We start from the raw sequence: 17,262 nt of genomic DNA on the forward strand, positions 1-17,262 counted from the left end.
TCCAATAAAATGTGCTTTATTATTTTTTTCCTAGAGAAGTACTAATTATGCAGTATCATTTCAACTAAAATCCAACTCCCTAGAGAAAAAGAGTAGAAGAGAGAGACCACAATTTTATACATTGTACTGAGAAATAAGAGACCTTCCCACGTGATGGCTAATCCAGTCAAAATAATTGGCTACTTTGGTGTAAACACCTGGGTACTCTGGGTTTCCGCAGTTTTCACCCCAACTCACAACACCCCAAACATAAGTCACATTGTTGATATCCTTACAGACTAAGGGACCTCCAGAGTCCCCTTTACAGGCGTCGATGGAACCGTCATCTGTACCTGAAAAAGACAAAGGAAAAAAGAAAATCACACACGCACTTCCATTTGTCGAGGCTGCCATGCCGACTTCTTGTCTCCTCCACCAATGGGTGTACCTTCTGGCTTTCTTCCACTTTCCTAACGGGAAACAATGAGTATTTTCCCTTACCAGGCCCCTGCTGGGCCCATAGAGATGGAGCAATGCAGGGAGGGGGACACTTAGTCTTCTACTCATTTTCCAAATTTAGTTGAGTGCTTCCCTTACTTCCTCTATTTTATGCAAGTTTATACTCTAAGGAGACTGCAATCTGAAAGTAGCATCCAGTGCTGATTGGGAAAATAATAGATATACTTAGTGCTTATTGAGTGCTTAATATATATTAGTCATTCATTGTGTTAATCCTAAACCACAGCCCAATGAGCTAAGCATCATTATTATCCCTATTTTAAGATCAGATAAATAAGGCACAGAGAGGAACCTAATTTGTCCAAGGCCACTCAGCTACTGAGTGGCAGAGGGTGGACTTGAACTCAGGCAGAGAGACCTTAGAACTTTTCCTGTTAATTGTGATAATTGCCTCCTGGTAGGTTTTGTGCTATTCTCCCCTTTTGTCCTCTGGCATCCTGAACTCCATTTAAGAAGGGAGGGCACTGGGAATGACTGTTTACTTTCTTTTCACTTTTAAGACTTTCTAAGGTTTTTAAATCACGGATCCCAAAAGCTATAGGATGTCAATAACATTGCCTTTTTCTGTAATACACTATTTTTACAAGTGGTTTTAATAAAGTATCATATATGTATTACCCTGGCTGGTTCCCTGCCTTAGGATCACCGCCAATAGTAGGAACTGTGGTAGCTTGTGTCAAAGATGTGGGAAACAAAGGCAAAAGAAATGTAGTTTCAATTAAAATCACCTTACAGCTTGCAAGACCCTCATAGGTCCCTGAAACATGCAGAGTGTGACCCTCCTCAAGGAACTCGTGGCTGCCTTAGTGCCTTCACGCTTAAAAGTAACCTTATCTTGGCATAGCTGGCCCCTTGAGGTCCTGAAATCCTTGCTTTCAGAGTTGTGCTATCCCTCACCCCCATGAATTAAAAGAGTATACAATCAATCACTCCTCACAATCCCAGTACTTTGTGCCCACAGGTCCGGTCCAGAGAGTATAGAAGGGGTTATAAGATGTAGGCAAGAGATACAGGGGGCCTTTAACTCCCCTGATGGGCTCTGCTGTTCCCTGCAGGTGGAGAGGCTGAGATCCAGTGGAGCAGAACAAGAGATAAGGGAACAGACCAAGTTGGTAGAAGAATATCAAGGCCATGGGCTTCCCATTGACAGTTCTCAATAAAAGACTGCCACTAAAAGCCCTAGGTGGCAACTCATTCAGGACCTCTCTGCTTCTAGAGAGCTTTTTTCTTTCCTTTCTGCTCTCACTTTCACTTAATAAACTTTTATTTCCCTTTACCCTTTTGTGTTGGGGAGATTCATCCTTCCACTCCATGAGACAAGCACCCTGCAACTCTGTATCACTAGCAGTCAGTGGCAGGTATCATAAAAAGTGCAATGGGATTTCTGAGGAGGGAGGATTTACTCCTGACTGGACACATCTGAAATGAGACTGTTCAGAATTTTATTTAGAACAAGTTTGAGTTTTGATCCTGGATATGCCACTTCTTGTCTGTAGGACTTTGGGCAAACTATGTAACTGCTGTGCATCTGTTTCCTCATTTATTAAGACCTTGGATTTTGCAGATGGGGAACCCTGCTCCAGGTCACATGAGTAGTAATTGGTAAAAACGGGGATGTAAACCCCGGGCAGTCTGTTCCAGAGTCCATGCTCTTGGTCACCTTGCTATATGCCATACGGTGTCATAAGATTTTTCCTTTTAGTGTTAGCTTAAGGGAATTTGAACTAGGGGCCAGGGAAGCACCAGCCAGAAGGTCCAATGAAAGGGCCCAGGGCCCAGAGCAAGTGGATGGATTTAGAGAGGAGGAGAGATGTTTGGTCGGGGGTAGGTGTAAATAGCTTAGAGAAGCTACTTGGGACTTACCTGCACACACCATTTCTTTTTCAAAGTAGCGACCTGGGTAAAACTTGGAGCAGTTGTCTATTAGCTTAACGTCACCCCACTTAAGTACATAAACTTTTTGGTTGTCTAAACAAAGTGAGAGAACAAATAGACATTTAGAAGTCACAAATGAGAAATCTAAATAAATACTTATTCTCATAATTTGGTAAACCATGAGGAATATAGAAGATTACATATATTCCTTAACACATATATAAACTTTTGAGGAGAATTCATTAACGTATTTAATCCTATGCTGCTCCTCTGCCCTGTTTCTATAATTGCCCTTCTAAAAATAGTTAAGGGGCATTATTGAACACATGCTGGAGTCATTCTTATTTCACAAAGCCCTGGGTGCTCTGAGATGAATAAGATAAACTCCTTCCCCTAAAATTGCTAAGTCCAGTCGGGGAGCTAGACTGATCCAGTGACTGTGGATCCAGTCAGTGATTAGCATTTTCTTACATGAATAGGTCCTATCATTTAACAGTCACAGATTTCCTTGACAGTGCTTGTTAGAGTGAAAACAATCTTTTGACATAAGAATGAATGTAAGTCAAATGACTTACCCCCTCACTTAATGAATAAACTATTGGGGGACAGAGGCTTCTGGTTATCTTTTTTTTTTTTTTTAAGATTTTATTCAGAGAGACAGAAAGAGAGGCAGAGGCAGAGGCAGAAGGAAAACCAGGCTTCTGCAGGAACCCTGATGCAGGACTCCATCCCAGGACCCCGGGGATCACCACTTGAGCCCCAAGACCCCGGGATCACGTCCTGAGCCAAAGGCAGATGCTCAACCACTGAGCCACCCAGGTACCCTGGCTTCTGGTTATCTTGAGAGGACACCTCCATGACCCTAACACTGTAGGGAGCATGTAGTATACTATAAAACTAATATTCTCTTCTGAAAAGCAGGGGGGAGACAAAAATCCACCAAAGTAAAGGACAAATTAGGATATTTTCTTTTTTTTTCCTTCAAGTCTTACTTCAAGTTAGTTTTAAAATGCTATCTTCTTCAGGTTAAGAGTTTTTTTTTTTTTTTAATTAGTGATTTATTATTTCTTCCAACTCAGGAAAAGCCTTTAAAAACTGGGAATTCCTATACTATGTGAACAATTTTTAATGGCTCAGGAGATTATTCCCTCCCCTGAACTCTTGTTTTGTATACTCCCTTTTTTCTTTTTTAGAGGGAGAGTGAGAGTGGGGAGGGGCGTAGGGAGAAAGAGAAAGAGAATCTCAAGCAAGCTCCATGCTCAGCAAGGAGTCTGATGCAGGGCTTGATCTCACAATCCTGAGATCATGACCTGAGCCAAAATCAAGAGTTGGATGCTTAACTGACTGAGCCACTCAGGCATTCTATTGCTTTATATACTCCTTGGGGCACCTGTCACATTCTGCTATCCGATGGTAGCATTCACATCTGATGGCTTCTCTGTACTATAAGTCCCTTGAGTGCTGGTCTTGTCTCTCAATCTGTAGCCTCTGTACTCTTTGTTGACTTGGTCCATATTTTTCATCAGTGAAATCCTAATACATTAGCATTACTATCTTGCAGGTATGATAAGGGCTCAAAAATGTGTTAAATTGTTTGATTGATAAGTAAAACAATGCATAAGAACATACCTACCAGTTTATAGGAAATACATGGAATAGAAGAATGTGCAAAATGCCACATCAAAGATACAATCAGCCAGATTCAAGGTGTGAAAATTCCAAAATAAGAACGACTCAGTTTCTTTAATAAATAACATTTTAAATAAAAGGAAGAGGGTAACTGTTCTAGAGTAAAAGAGATTTAAGAAAAATAGCCACCAAATGCAATGTGCAGACTTTGGATCCCAAGGAAATAATTCTGATTGTTAAAATAGTTCGTAAATAATTGAGAAATATTAAACATGGAATGGTTATTAGATGATATTATGGGATCATTTTCATTTTGTTAGATATGGATGATGTTGTGTTTTTGTTTTTATTTTTGTTTCTTTAAGTCCTTACCTGGTAAATGTATCTACTGGAATATTCATGGGTAAAATTACATTATATCTGGGTTTGATTTAATATGCTTCAGGAAAAAATAACTGTGTGTGGTGGGTGGGTGGGAGGAGTATGTTCAATAGTTCCCAAGTGTCCTTCAGATCCATTCTCTCCCCTTTGATGCCCTACCCTTTGCCTAAAGAGCCTGATCTAAGGGACCACCTCAACAGGAATCTCTTAGCCTCTGGTTTTCTTTTCTTTTCTTTTTTTTTTTTAAGATTTTATTTATTTATTCATGAGAGACACAGAGAGAGAGGCAGAGACACAGGCAGAGGGAGAAGCAGGCTCCATGCAGGGAGCACTATGTGGGACTCGATCCCAAGTCTCCAGGATCACGCCCTGGGCGGAAGGCAGATGCTCAACCGCTGAGCCACCCAGGTGTCCCTAGCCTCTGCTTTTCAACATAAAGGAAGGAAGGGAAGATAAGGAGAGAAGATAAAGAGATTGGGGTTGGCTATAACCTTCTATCCAAAATCACTGCTTCTCTTAATGCAGCCTGCTCAACCTGATACTCTTTCTCGTGGTAACTTCTTCCTCTCACATCTTTAGATCTAAGAGAAGCTGTTCTGGTACTGTTCATTCCAGGTTGCTGCCTAGCCCTTGTAGTTCCCCAAACCCCTATCCACATCCTTGTAATTAATCCCTTTATAAGTAGCCCTTCCTATTTATCTATTAAGCTTGTGAATAATTCTGAGAGATAAAACAAGACTGGTAGAGGGTTGATAACTGGAAACTGAGTGACAAGTAAATAGGCTTATTGTATATACTTAATCTCTACTCTTGTACTCGTAAATGTACATAATAAAAGTTTTTTAAGGAACAAATGTTAGGACATAATGCCTTCTGAATAAATTAATTACTAATAACATTTAGTCTTGGGTATTATATGTTAATTTATACACATATTTGGAACTTTTCAATGTAGCAATTATAAACAATGTAGTGGAGTATGAGTCTATAAGACATGTAGTGAAGTTATTTACAAAGAGATGTAGGAGGTCAAAAGGAAGCTAAATTTCAAAGCTAACTCTTCAAGATAAAGGTAAAAACACTGGCTAATTCTAATTTAACTTCTAATTTAGCCAGTTTTTCTAAGTGTCTACATCACTTATTCACACAAATGTTCACCTCAAGTCTTCTTAGAAGCTCAAGAAATAATTCTTTCTTTCTTTCTTTATTTATTTTTTACTTTTTATGGGACGCAATGGTGGGGCAAGGAGAATGAGGAAGTGAAGGAGAAAGCAGAGGGTTGTGGGATTACTGATTCACCTATACTGAGACTATTCCTTTGAAAACCATTTTATCTTCCATCCATGTCTCTCTAACAAATCCAGAAAGTCCATGCTGTATATGTCCCCCTGTCACTCTACTTTTTTTTTTTTTAAATGGTTACCCCTCAATGTATACTTCAAGATCACAGAGTGTAGATGTCCTTTGAAACTCTGGATCAGGATCAGCTACATAATTTTCAGGGCCCAGTAAAAAACAAACAAACAAACAAACAAAAAACAAACAAAAAACAAACAAAAAACACGTGAGGTGGGGGCCGCTGCAAAAATTATTAAGAATTCAATGATGATGACAGCATAGCAGTACACTAAGCATGGGGCCTTTGGAGCCTGGGATGCTGGACAACTGCACAAGTCTCACTCCCATGAAGCCAGTCTTGACTCCTCATTTTTCTGGAGTTATGCTATGTTTTTCCCAGAGTACTAGGAAATTAGCTCTATCCATTTCTATTCCCCTGGAATAGAACCCCTGGATTCTGATTAACAAATTTTAAAACATATACCTTTTTCTCGACCCCAGCCAGAAACAGTGCATCTGTCATTAGGTTGGAATAGATATGAAGACCAGGGGACACAGGCAGGGATGGAATGAGGCAGCGAACATTCTTTTTGGTTTGAGCGTTTTCTCAATTCAATCAAAGCTATGTCATTTTCATAGGTGGCTCCGCTGTAATTTTCATGAACAATAATTTGTTTTGCGAGCTGAACAATTGTATCATTGTCAGGTCTTAACGAACTTAGAAATGATGTCCATATTTGGTACTGGTAAATTCTACTGACACTATAATAGAAAGGAAAGGGAGATAAGTTATATTGAGGGAAAAAAACAACTAAAACATGAACATTTGATGCTTCGTCTTTATATTCTCTGTTTTAAAGGACTTTCTTCCTTTTTCCAGATTCTTTTTTAATCCTTGCTGTTATGAGGCAGTGTGATTAAATTTATGGGGTAGAATGTTAGTGGCCAAATAAAGAGAGGAATAACCCATCTAACTGCTCAATATAAGGGCCATAAAGAACGCACTAACAGTTGCCCAGAAGTGGAATGAGTTGGCTACCTCTGGAGAGCACCATCACTGAAGGTGTTCAAGCAGAGATCAGAAAGCATGTAGCCAGGAATGTGGTTGAGGAAATGGGGAATCAGGGCACACATTCTCATTACTTTGCCAACCCCAGAGGTTCTCAAGGTGAAGACTATAGCAGTCATTATCCTGCATTTAAGACTTAAGACTGTGTTTAAGACTGTTCATCTTAACATTGTATTGTATTCTATTTATTTGTCAGAAGCCTTTCTTCCTGTTGAATTGTGCTAGTTGAAGTCAAAGGATGAGGTCTGATTCATCTGTACTTAGATCCCTTCATCTGGTATTGTACCTGGAATATATTCGCTCTTCTTTTTTTTTCGCTTTTCTAAATTTAGTTGAAATTAGCTAAATGCTGCTTGTTCTATGCTTCACTCAATTTTCATACCAATTTTTACCTCATGTTTTCAGCAAATTGGCATTACCATCATTTTCTCAGGTAATCACCTAACAGCTAAACGGTGATGTTCTAGGAACTAAGGAGGTGTGCAGGCTGCTTTAATTTATGCTTAATATTCCAAGAATGCTATGCCTCATATTAATTTTGGTTGCTTTTTAGGATCATAGGTCCTGAATATTGTTTAAAGTTTAGTCCTGTTTATTCATTCAATTTACTCAACAAATACTTAGTATGCACCTACTATTACCAGTCACTGTGCTCGCCACTGGGATACAGAAATGAGCAAAATCAGAAACAGTTCCTGCCTTCATGGAGCTCAGGATCTAGGGAAAGATGTGGTATTAAATGGATAATGGGGATAATGAAGATATGTATTCTACTGTGTAAAGTGAGAGAAATGAACAACACATGGAATTCTGAGAATTTATCAAGAAGGCTTTGACTTAAGGGAATCATGGAAGATTCTCTGGGGAAGTGAAGATTGAGTTGAGATCTGAATAAAGAATAGCACTAACTAGAGAAACAGGGTAGGAAAAATCATTTCAGGCATTAGAAGTAACACCTGAAGATCTCTCTGCAACAGGGAGCAAGGTGCATATGAGTAGTTGAAAGAAGTTCAGAGCAGGTAGAGCAGACAGAGAGTTGAAGCTGTGGGGCAAGATGAAACTGGCAAGTAAGTAGAGGTCAGATCACATGGAGCCTACTGGGCCATGTTAAAAATGTTGTTTAGATACTCTAGCAGCAAATGAGCCTGGCAAAACCAATGTCTGACATTTTCAGCCTCTCTAGTGGAGAAGTGGGCCCTGCATCCCACCAAAATTCATGAGAATAAGAATTAAAAAAGTAGAAGCAACGTAGATTAAGACTACTGATAGTGGTGGTCCACGATGGGAGTGTTGGAACACCCTGAACTCGCCTTATTCCATGGACACACCAAATCTAAACTACATATAGAGCAATACCTCCTGAAGAACAGAAGGCTAATCAAACAGCTTGTGCACAATAAACAACAAAGGGACTGCATAGAGAAAGGTAGGAGAGACAGAGATATGGTAATGATGGCAACTCCACATCTGATTCAATGACCTGCAGTAGGAAGGAATATCCCTAAGGGGTTCATGTGTAGATTCGCCTGGCCTGGAGGAAAAATAAAATCACCAGTGTAAAGGGCAACTACACTATAAATGAAAGAAATTAAATTTTGAGCCCTAGAGAGTCTGCCAAATGGTGGAAGAACTGCTGGAACTTTCTTTTTTTTTTAAGATTTATTTATTCATTTATTTATGATAGACATAGAGAAAGAGAGAGAGAGAGAGAGAGGCAGAGACACAGGAGGAGAGAGAAGCAGGCTCCATGCCAGGAGCCCGACATGGGACTTGATTCCGGGACTCCAGGATCATGCCCTGGGCCAAAGACAGGCACTAAACCACTGAGCCACCCAGGGATCCCCTGCTGGAACTTTCTTGGGGAGTTGAAGGTGCTGGTGAGTGCCATTGTCTATGTTCTTCTTCCACCTTGATAACACAGATGGGAAAAGGGCCTAGACACTCTAGCTGGTCTACAGCCTCAGTGACCCCAGATTCCTAGACTAAATAGCTCCAGCCATCCCTTTTAGGTGGGCTCCTACCTTCATCCATCCCAGCACCAGCTGTCTTGGTGAGACTGCCCCAATGCAGCACACCCCCAGCCACCACCACTTGTGCTTGCTATATCTCCAGCCATCACACCAAAGTGGCCAGGTAGAAAGTAATCCAGGACTTTCTGGGCTGCATCTGCTTCAACTCCAGCCATCCTACCAGGAAAGCCCCTATGTGGAGTGCCCCAGCCTGTTTGCCCCAGCTCCAGTTATCCTGCCATGGTGGCCCTGGTGCAGAGCACCCTGGAACCTGCCAACCCATGCCTGCCCCAGCTCCCGCCATCCAGCCAGGTGGTTTGAGCATAGAGCCCCCTGGGACTCCCAGGTCCATGCTCACTCCAGCTCCAGCGTCCATGTAGAATGGCTCCAGTGTAGCATGCCCTAAGACCCCTTGGCCCATACCTGCTCTGGCTTTAGCCAGTCAACCAAACCCACCAGGTCATATAATCTACACATGGAAGCACCTACACAAGACCACTCCTTCAAGACTGGGAAAAGCAGCTGTTCTGCCTAGTACCCAGAAACAGATAAAGTCAAACAAAATCAGGAGACAGAGAAATATGGTTCAAATAAAAGAACAAACAAGATAAAACCAGGGATTAAAAAAAAACCCTAATGAAATGGAAGTAAGTAACTTACCTGATAAAGAGGTCAAAGTAATGGTCATAAAGATGCTCATTGAACTTGGGAGAAGAATGGAGGAAACACAGTAAAAACTTCAACAAAGAATTGAAAGAACCAAAGAGAAATCACAGAGCTGAAGAATACAATAACTGAACTAAAAGATACTCTAGAGGAAATCAATAGCAGATTAGATGATACATAAGAACAGATCAGTGATCTGGAAGACAGAAGAGTGGAAATCACCCAAGCAGAACAGTAAAAAGAAAAATAATTTCTTTTTTTTTATTTTTGAAAAATAATTTTAGTATGCTAACATCGAGTATGCTAACATTCACATTATAGGGGTCCACAAAGAGAAGAGAAATAGAGATGGGCAAAAAACTTATTTGAAGAAATAATGCTTAAAATTTTATTAACCTGGGGAAGGAAACAGACATCTAGGACCAGGAAACACAGAGAGTCCCAAAACAAGATGAACCCAAAGAGATCCATAACAAGGCACATTATAATTACCATGGAAAAAGTTAAAAAGAAAATCTTTTTTTAAATTTTTATTTATTTATTTATTTTTATTTATGATAGTCACACAGAGAGAGAGAGAGGCAGAGACACAGGCAGAGGGAGAAGCAGGCTCCATGCACCGGGAGCCCGACGTGGGATTCGATCCCGGGTCTCCAGGATCGCGCCCTGGGCTAAAGGCAGGCGCCAAACCGCTGCGCTACCCAGGGATTTTTTTTTTTTTTTATTTACTTAGAGAAAATCTTAAAAGCAGCAGAGAAAAACAAATAATTACAAACAAGGGAAACCTCATAAGGTGATGAGCTAATTTTTCAGCAGAAACTTTTCTGGTCAAAAGAGAGTGGCAGGGTATATTTAAAGTGCTGAAGAAGAAAAACTCATAACCAAGAATACACTATTTGGCAGGGTTGAAAAAGAGATAAAGAATTTCCCAGACAAGCAAAAGCTGAATTTCATCGCCACGAGACTGGCCTTACAAAAAAAAAAAAAAAAAAAAAAAGTCTGAAGGGAAAGCCATAATTAGAAATAAGAAAATATATGAAAGAAAAAAATCTTACTGATACAGGTAAACATATAATAAGGCAGTAAAGTAATTTGGCTACTTTCAAAGTTAATATGAAGATTAAAAGACAAATAGTAAAATCAACTATAACTAAAATAAGCAGTTGAAGGATACACATAATAAAAAGATGTAAAATAAGACATCAAAAACTTAAAATATGAGGAAAGGAATAAAAAATGTAGTGCTTTTAGAATGTGTTCAAATTTAAGTAACTGTCAGCCATATATATATATATATATATACACACACACACACACATATATATACACACGCACACAAATGGAGAGAGGGGGGAGAGAGGGAGAGAGAGAAAGAGAGAGATAGAAAGACTGCTATATAGATAGGTAGGTCAATATATATGAGCCTTATGGTGAGCACAAACAAAAAACCTGCAATAGATATACAAAAAATAAAGAAAAAGAACCCAAAATAAAACTAAAGGAAACCATCAGGCCACAATGGAAGAGATGAAGAGAGTAAGAACAGAACAGAAAAACCATAAGAATAACCAACAAACAATGAACAAAATGGCAATAAGTACATGTCTATCAATAATTACATGTAAGTGAATTAAATGCATCAGTTGAAAGATAGAGTGGCTAAATGGGTAGAAAATAAGACTCATCTATGTGCTGCCTATAAGAGATTCATTTCAGATCTAAAGACATGCACAGACAGAATGTAAGGGGATGGAAAAAGATGTTTCATGAAAATGGAAACAAAAGGATAGCTGGCATAGCAATACTTAAAACAGACAAAATAGACTTTAAACCAAAGACTAACAAAAGACAAAGAAGAGCATTACATAATGATAGAGTAAATCCAAGAAGAGGATATAACATTCCTAAAGATTTAGGCACCCAATTTAGGAGCACCTAGATATATAAAGCAAGTATTAACAGACATAAAGAAAGATATAGTAAGTAACACAATAACAGTAGGGGACTTTAATATATCATTTACATCAATGGATAGACATCCAGACAGAAAATTAATAAGGAAACATTGGCATTAAGTGGTGCATTAAACCAGATGGACTTAATAGATATATACAAATATTTCATCCCAAAACTATGGGATACACAATCTTTTCAAGCACACAGGAATGTTCTCCAGAGTACATCATGAGAGAGAGAGAGAGCACACAAGCAGGACAGAGGGATAGAGGGAGAAGGAGAAGCAGGCTCCCTGCTCAGCAGGGGGCCTGATGACCAACTCCATCCCAGGACCCTGGGATCATGACCTGAGCTGAGGGCAGATACTTAACTGCTCAAAGCTCCACACTAATTGTCTCATATGCTGCTCCAGCACTGGCTTGCTCATTTTCTGCATGTGTGCATCATTGACATCTCTTCTTATTCACATAAGGAGACCAATCATATAGGATTAGCTCCACATATGACCTTATTTAAACTTAATTCCCTCTTTAAAGACTATCTCGAGGACACCCGTGTGGCTCAGCTGGTTAAGTATCTGCCCTTGGCTCAGGTTATGATCCCAGGGTCCTGGGATGGAGTTGGGCATCGGGCTCCCTGCTGAGGGAGCCCTTCTCCTTCTCCCTCTATCCCTCTGCCCTGCTTGTACGTGATGTCTGTCTCTCTCTCTCAAATAAATAAATAAAATATTTATTTAAAAAGACTATCTCCAAATCTAGTCATGTTGGGGATTAGGTCTTCAACGTGTAATTTTAGGGGGACACAATTCAATCCATAACAGTGGCTGAAGGACAATATACAAAATGTGTTGAAAACAACCTAAGGTCAGCTAGAGGACAGAGTTTGGATTTCCAGCCTCAGTTCTGATTTTAGAATGAATGAAACATCATTTACTGAGTGCCTCTTACAGACCAGATAGTGTATGTGGCACTTTCATATATGTTATTTTGTTTTAATATTCTTGACAGCCCTAAGAGGTAAATATTATTCTTCCCATTTTGTGGATTACCCAACTGAGACTGAGAAGTTACATAACCGGGCTAAAGTTACACTCCTAGTCAGCTGCAGAAACATAATTATCAGTACCATCTGACAACATACAAAGTTTTTACGATATTATTGCCAATGATAAGCATGCCTATCTATGCTGTATGTTACATCTCCTTGGCTTATTTACTTTATAACCAGAAGTTTGTATTTCTTGATCTTCTTCATCTATTTTGCTTACTTCCCAACTCTTCCCCTTTCTGGTAACCAAGTTTGCTTCTTGTACCTATGAATGTGTTTCTGTTTTGTTCATTCATTTGTTTTGTGTTTTAGATTCCACATATAAGTGAAATCATATAGCATTTGTCTTTCCCTGTCTGACTTATTTTACCTAGCATAGTACTCTCTAGATCCATCCATGTTGTTGCTAATGACAAGATCTCATTCTTTTTTTATGGTTAAGTAATATCCTATTGTATACATACATCTTTATCCATTTATGTATACATAGACACCTTTAAATTCGTTTTCATTTTCTTTGGGTAAATACTGGAAGCAGAAGAGCTAGATTGCATAGTGGTTCTATTTTTTAATTTTTTGAGGAACCTCCATACTGTACATCATGTGTTAGTCCACAAAAGATATTTAACCAACTGAGCCACACAGGTGTCCTGGAGATAGTCTTTAAAGAGGTAATTAAGTTTAAGTAAGGTCATAAGTGGAGCTCTCATCCCATATGATTGGTCTCTTTATGAGAATAAGAAGAGATGTCAGTGATGCACACATGCAGAAAATGAGCAAGCCAGTCTGGAACAGCATGTGAGACAATTAGTGCAGAACTTTGAACAGTTCCTTTACTGTCTGGAACACATATCAAATACATTTAAGGGTACATGGAAGGGGCAAAAAAGATGTATACATTTGAAGCCTTTAAACGCATGCAGCTCTTTAAACAACATCCTTGTTGAAGTGAGGTGAGAAATGCCAAGTTAGTATTACCTCTTTATAAACCTTTCAGTCATAAACTCTTCTCGACAATTTGGTGTAACTCTACAAAACATAGGTAGTATCTACTTCCCATCATGCAAATGAGCCAAAAAACATGCCTTGGTACCTATGGGTTTGATCTGACCTTGCCATCTGGGATCATAATTTGGTCTGGGGGGAAGAACACAGTAGGTTCTGGGACAATGGCCTCTGGGGTTCCGATCAAGAATATTGGAGGGGATTTAGCTGTTAATAGAGTGGAATTTGTCACATGTTTTTATCTATCATCTGCCAAAATCTCTATTACCCACTTTGATTATTTCAGGGAATCCAAAATCTGTTTGGAGACATTTTTTACCTGACACAGTGTGCAGCAGTTAGAATCCAACACCCTCCGATATAAATTCCTCCACATTTGATTTTCTCATTTTCCTTAATTGCCACCTGCCACGGGAAGTCTCCCTGTAAGAGACATTAGTGTGGTTACTGCCATTCTACCAAACAGTGATAGACAGATGGCCCTAAGATAAGTCCTTTGCAAGAGTCCCAGTTTCTTAACATTACATATCTTCCCCACCTTTCTTTGTTTTTCAAACTTGGACTGCTCCTGGGAAGTAACAGTTTTACCATTACTGCTGCCTTTCCTCCCACGACTCGTTTCCTTCGACTGAGCACGTTGTTTGTAACTCCACAGAATAGTTTAGGGAGAAGTGACTTTATCCGTTTTCTTTCTTCAAGAAAGAGAGAGATTGTATCATTATGATTTTGAACGAATTACTTCCTTATTGTCTATGCCACAAAAACAGCAAAGTCATTGCTAAAACGAAACAGGCTGAATTGATTAATAAATTATTTTATATACTAACAAGTACTATTTACCTTGTTTAAAAATTCTGGCTTAATACGAAAATTGGCTTGATTCTCTGAAGTTCTGCCTAAAGGCACACTGGTGGCAGAAAGAGGTTAGCTGAAGGGTTAAACATTTATCAGTCTTTGGCAGATAGATAAGAGATATCACATGGCCAGGCATACTTAAGATGAGGGTCTCATTCAGAAATTTTCAGAATGAGCTGAAAACATGGGCACCTATATCTTCTCACTTCCATAGTTTTTACTTTGTAGAGGCTGTTCCTATGGAATTCTTTTCAATAATATTAACATTAATGATGTTAAGGTTTGAGCACTTTCTGCATCAGTCCCCATGCTAAATACTTTGCATGTAGTTTATCTCATCTAACCATCATATTAACCCTGAGAAGTAATGTGCCGGGGACCCATAGACAATCCAGGATCAATGGGCTAGAGGGTATTTTTTTTGTCACTTGACATGTGATAATATTTCCTTCCTTTGTGAGCATTTAGCTGTGGCACACTTGTCACAGAGACACATGGCAGAGCAAAGCTTAAGAAGTGAACTGGCAAAAGAATTCACACAAAAAAGAAGAAAGTAAAAATATATGATGTTTTCCTTATTCTTTCTATATATTTTACCATATCACAAATACTTTTATGAACTTGCTTATTAGCCCCAAATTAGAAAGGAAAATTAATATCAATGTCAATTACTTTGAAGGAGGTAGCTCCTTCAGGGAAAGAAGTTGTGAGTGAAGATGGATAGTTTTCTGTTTGTTTTTTTGTCCCACCCATTCTAAGAATGGGGGTGGGGAAAGAGTGTGATGGTAAGTTTTAAATTTGTGCTTAGACCTTTATTTTATTTTTAAAGATTTTATTTATTCATGAGACACAGAGAGGCAAAGACATAGGCAGAGGCAGAAGCAGGTTTCCTATGGGGAGCCCAATGTGGGACTCAATCCAGCGACTCCAGGATCACACCCTGAGCTGAAGACAGCTGCTCAACCATTGAGCCACCCAGGTGTGGCTTTTAGAACTTTAAAAGAAGAAAGACCTCGTCTACTGAGGGTTGTGGAAGCAGCTCGGGCACTATCTGAAAACCAGTGCTATGTTGAGTATAAAATAAAGCGCCTTTGTTGAAAAATCTCTTCAGACTGATATCTATATCTTCAAGATCTAAATCTTTCACTCATTGTCTGATGAAAAAACATTGTTAATTAATTTTGGGGCCTGGCATTTAGAAGAGAGTCTTCAGCTTAAATTCTTCTAAAACAGGGAGTTATTTTATTCCCAAATTGTATTTGAGGTTAAGTTATTCACCTAAGGTTATGCAGTTAATAAATAAATGAGTCAGGATGTAACACAAATTTGTCTGACTCAAAAGCTCTTATTAATTACTGTCTCCTTAGGGGCTTAATACTTTAATTTTAATACTTCTAATTAATACTTTAATTTAATTTGGCTTTCAGTGTACAACTGGCCAGGATATGGATCTTCAGAGACCTGTTTTATCATGTTTTATCACAGTTTAAAATATTGCAAAAGAACAACTAAGTTCAAGTAAAATCTATTATTTTTCTATTTCAAAATGTATGTCATGGGTCGTGCTCGAAAACTGGTTGTTTTTGACACAACTGATGTGACAAAGCTTACAGCAAATAAAACTTTATGTAGGTCAAAAATATTGTATTCACTTCAAAATTAGCTTTGTGAATTAATCCATTTTTAAAAGTGGTTCCCAAGAAACATTTATGTTTGTTTTTCTTGATAGTGATAAGCAGAAGAGTAATGGCATTTTTTCTATTTAGATTGATAGCAAAGGTAATTGTTGCTTGAATCAATTACAGGTACACACATTCATACATACATACACAACATTAAAATGCAGACTTAAACCAGGGAATCGGTAGTAAAAGAGAATAATGTTAACTTACCTGCATCCATATTAGCAGTCAAATATTCTGTTTCTTCTATAATAAAACAAAAAGTTCCAAAGTTTATGATTGTGTTTATAAAAAAATTAAATAATTAAAATTATTTAAATTTTGATCGTAATTTTCTGTCTTAAAACCTGTCCTCTATTTATTTGAGAGAGAGTGAGAAAGAATGCGGGCTTGGGTGTGCATGCGCATGTGTGGGCACACATGAGTAGGGGAAGGGCAGAGGGAGAGAGAATCTTAAGCAGGCTCCACAGACTTGGGGCTTGATTTCACCGCCCTGAGATCATGACTTGAGCTAAAATCAAGAGTTGGATACTTAACCCACTGAGCCACCCAGGCACCCAAAAACCTGTCCTCTGTTTAAAAAGGACAGTACAAATCCTAAAAGCACACTGTCTCATTTCCTTTCTATACCTAGGTAGGTAATTGTGAAGGCTCATGATGAACTAGGCAGAAATTTTGCAAGTACCAACTAAAGGTGTCTGTTGGTACAGAATGGTGAGACCTATAGTGCTGCGGTTTTCTGCATTTAGAGAAGGCACAATGCTTGGGTAAGAGAAGTAAAGTTTCTTTTTCAACTCTGATTCACCAAGTCCTTATATAAGGTAGTGAATAGTTACTAACACTGAGTGAAAGAGTACTGAGCTGACATCATAGAGGCTCCTCTCATTTTGTACATAATAAGACACCTCTTACAGGAGTCCTGCAAACAAAGATGTTGTATTAGGCATTGATAGTATTAGGCATTAAGGATATTAGAAGTCAAAAATGAAACAAACCAACAAAAGATTCTCTCCTCTTCCTTAGACATTTGCTTGAAGTTATATGGGATGATTCCATCATCACTTTGCCATCCTAGAACATTTCAGAGGATAGGATAATAATTTCTTTGACCTAGGGGTCCAAAGGTGAATTCCCACCACCATGTTTTTTGTCTTGGTTGAGGATGTGGCTGTGAATGGCACAGCTCAGAAGGGCAATGTTACTTGGCTACAGCAATCATGTGTCTTGTCTCTGGATTTTCCAAGTTCTTTTT

At 38.9% G+C, this 17,262-nt stretch overlaps 1 protein-coding gene across 6 annotated transcripts in view; it reads right to left on the reverse strand.

The window, feature by feature from the left end:
* The window catches only part of CFI (complement factor I), a 60,505-nt gene continuing 43,243 nt past the window's right edge, over positions 1 to 17,262 (reverse strand). For all 6 annotated transcript variants that reach the window (XM_072810601.1, XM_072810600.1, XM_072810602.1 and 3 more), the window contains 6 exons: positions 16,221 to 16,256; positions 14,062 to 14,165; positions 13,793 to 13,896; positions 6,206 to 6,483; positions 2,362 to 2,466; positions 1 to 332 (listed from right to left, as the gene is read on the reverse strand). In XM_072810601.1, the coding sequence (XP_072666702.1) occupies positions 115 to 332; positions 2,362 to 2,466; positions 6,206 to 6,483; positions 13,793 to 13,896; positions 14,062 to 14,165; positions 16,221 to 16,256 (845 nt within the window). In that variant the 3' untranslated portion in view covers positions 1 to 114. The remainder of the gene's footprint in view (positions 333 to 2,361; positions 2,467 to 6,205; positions 6,484 to 13,792; positions 13,897 to 14,061; positions 14,166 to 16,220; positions 16,257 to 17,262) is intronic.

This window comes from Canis lupus, chromosome 33, assembly GCF_048164855.1.
Source record: "Canis lupus baileyi chromosome 33, mCanLup2.hap1, whole genome shotgun sequence".
Taxonomy (NCBI): domain Eukaryota; kingdom Metazoa; phylum Chordata; class Mammalia; order Carnivora; family Canidae; genus Canis; species Canis lupus.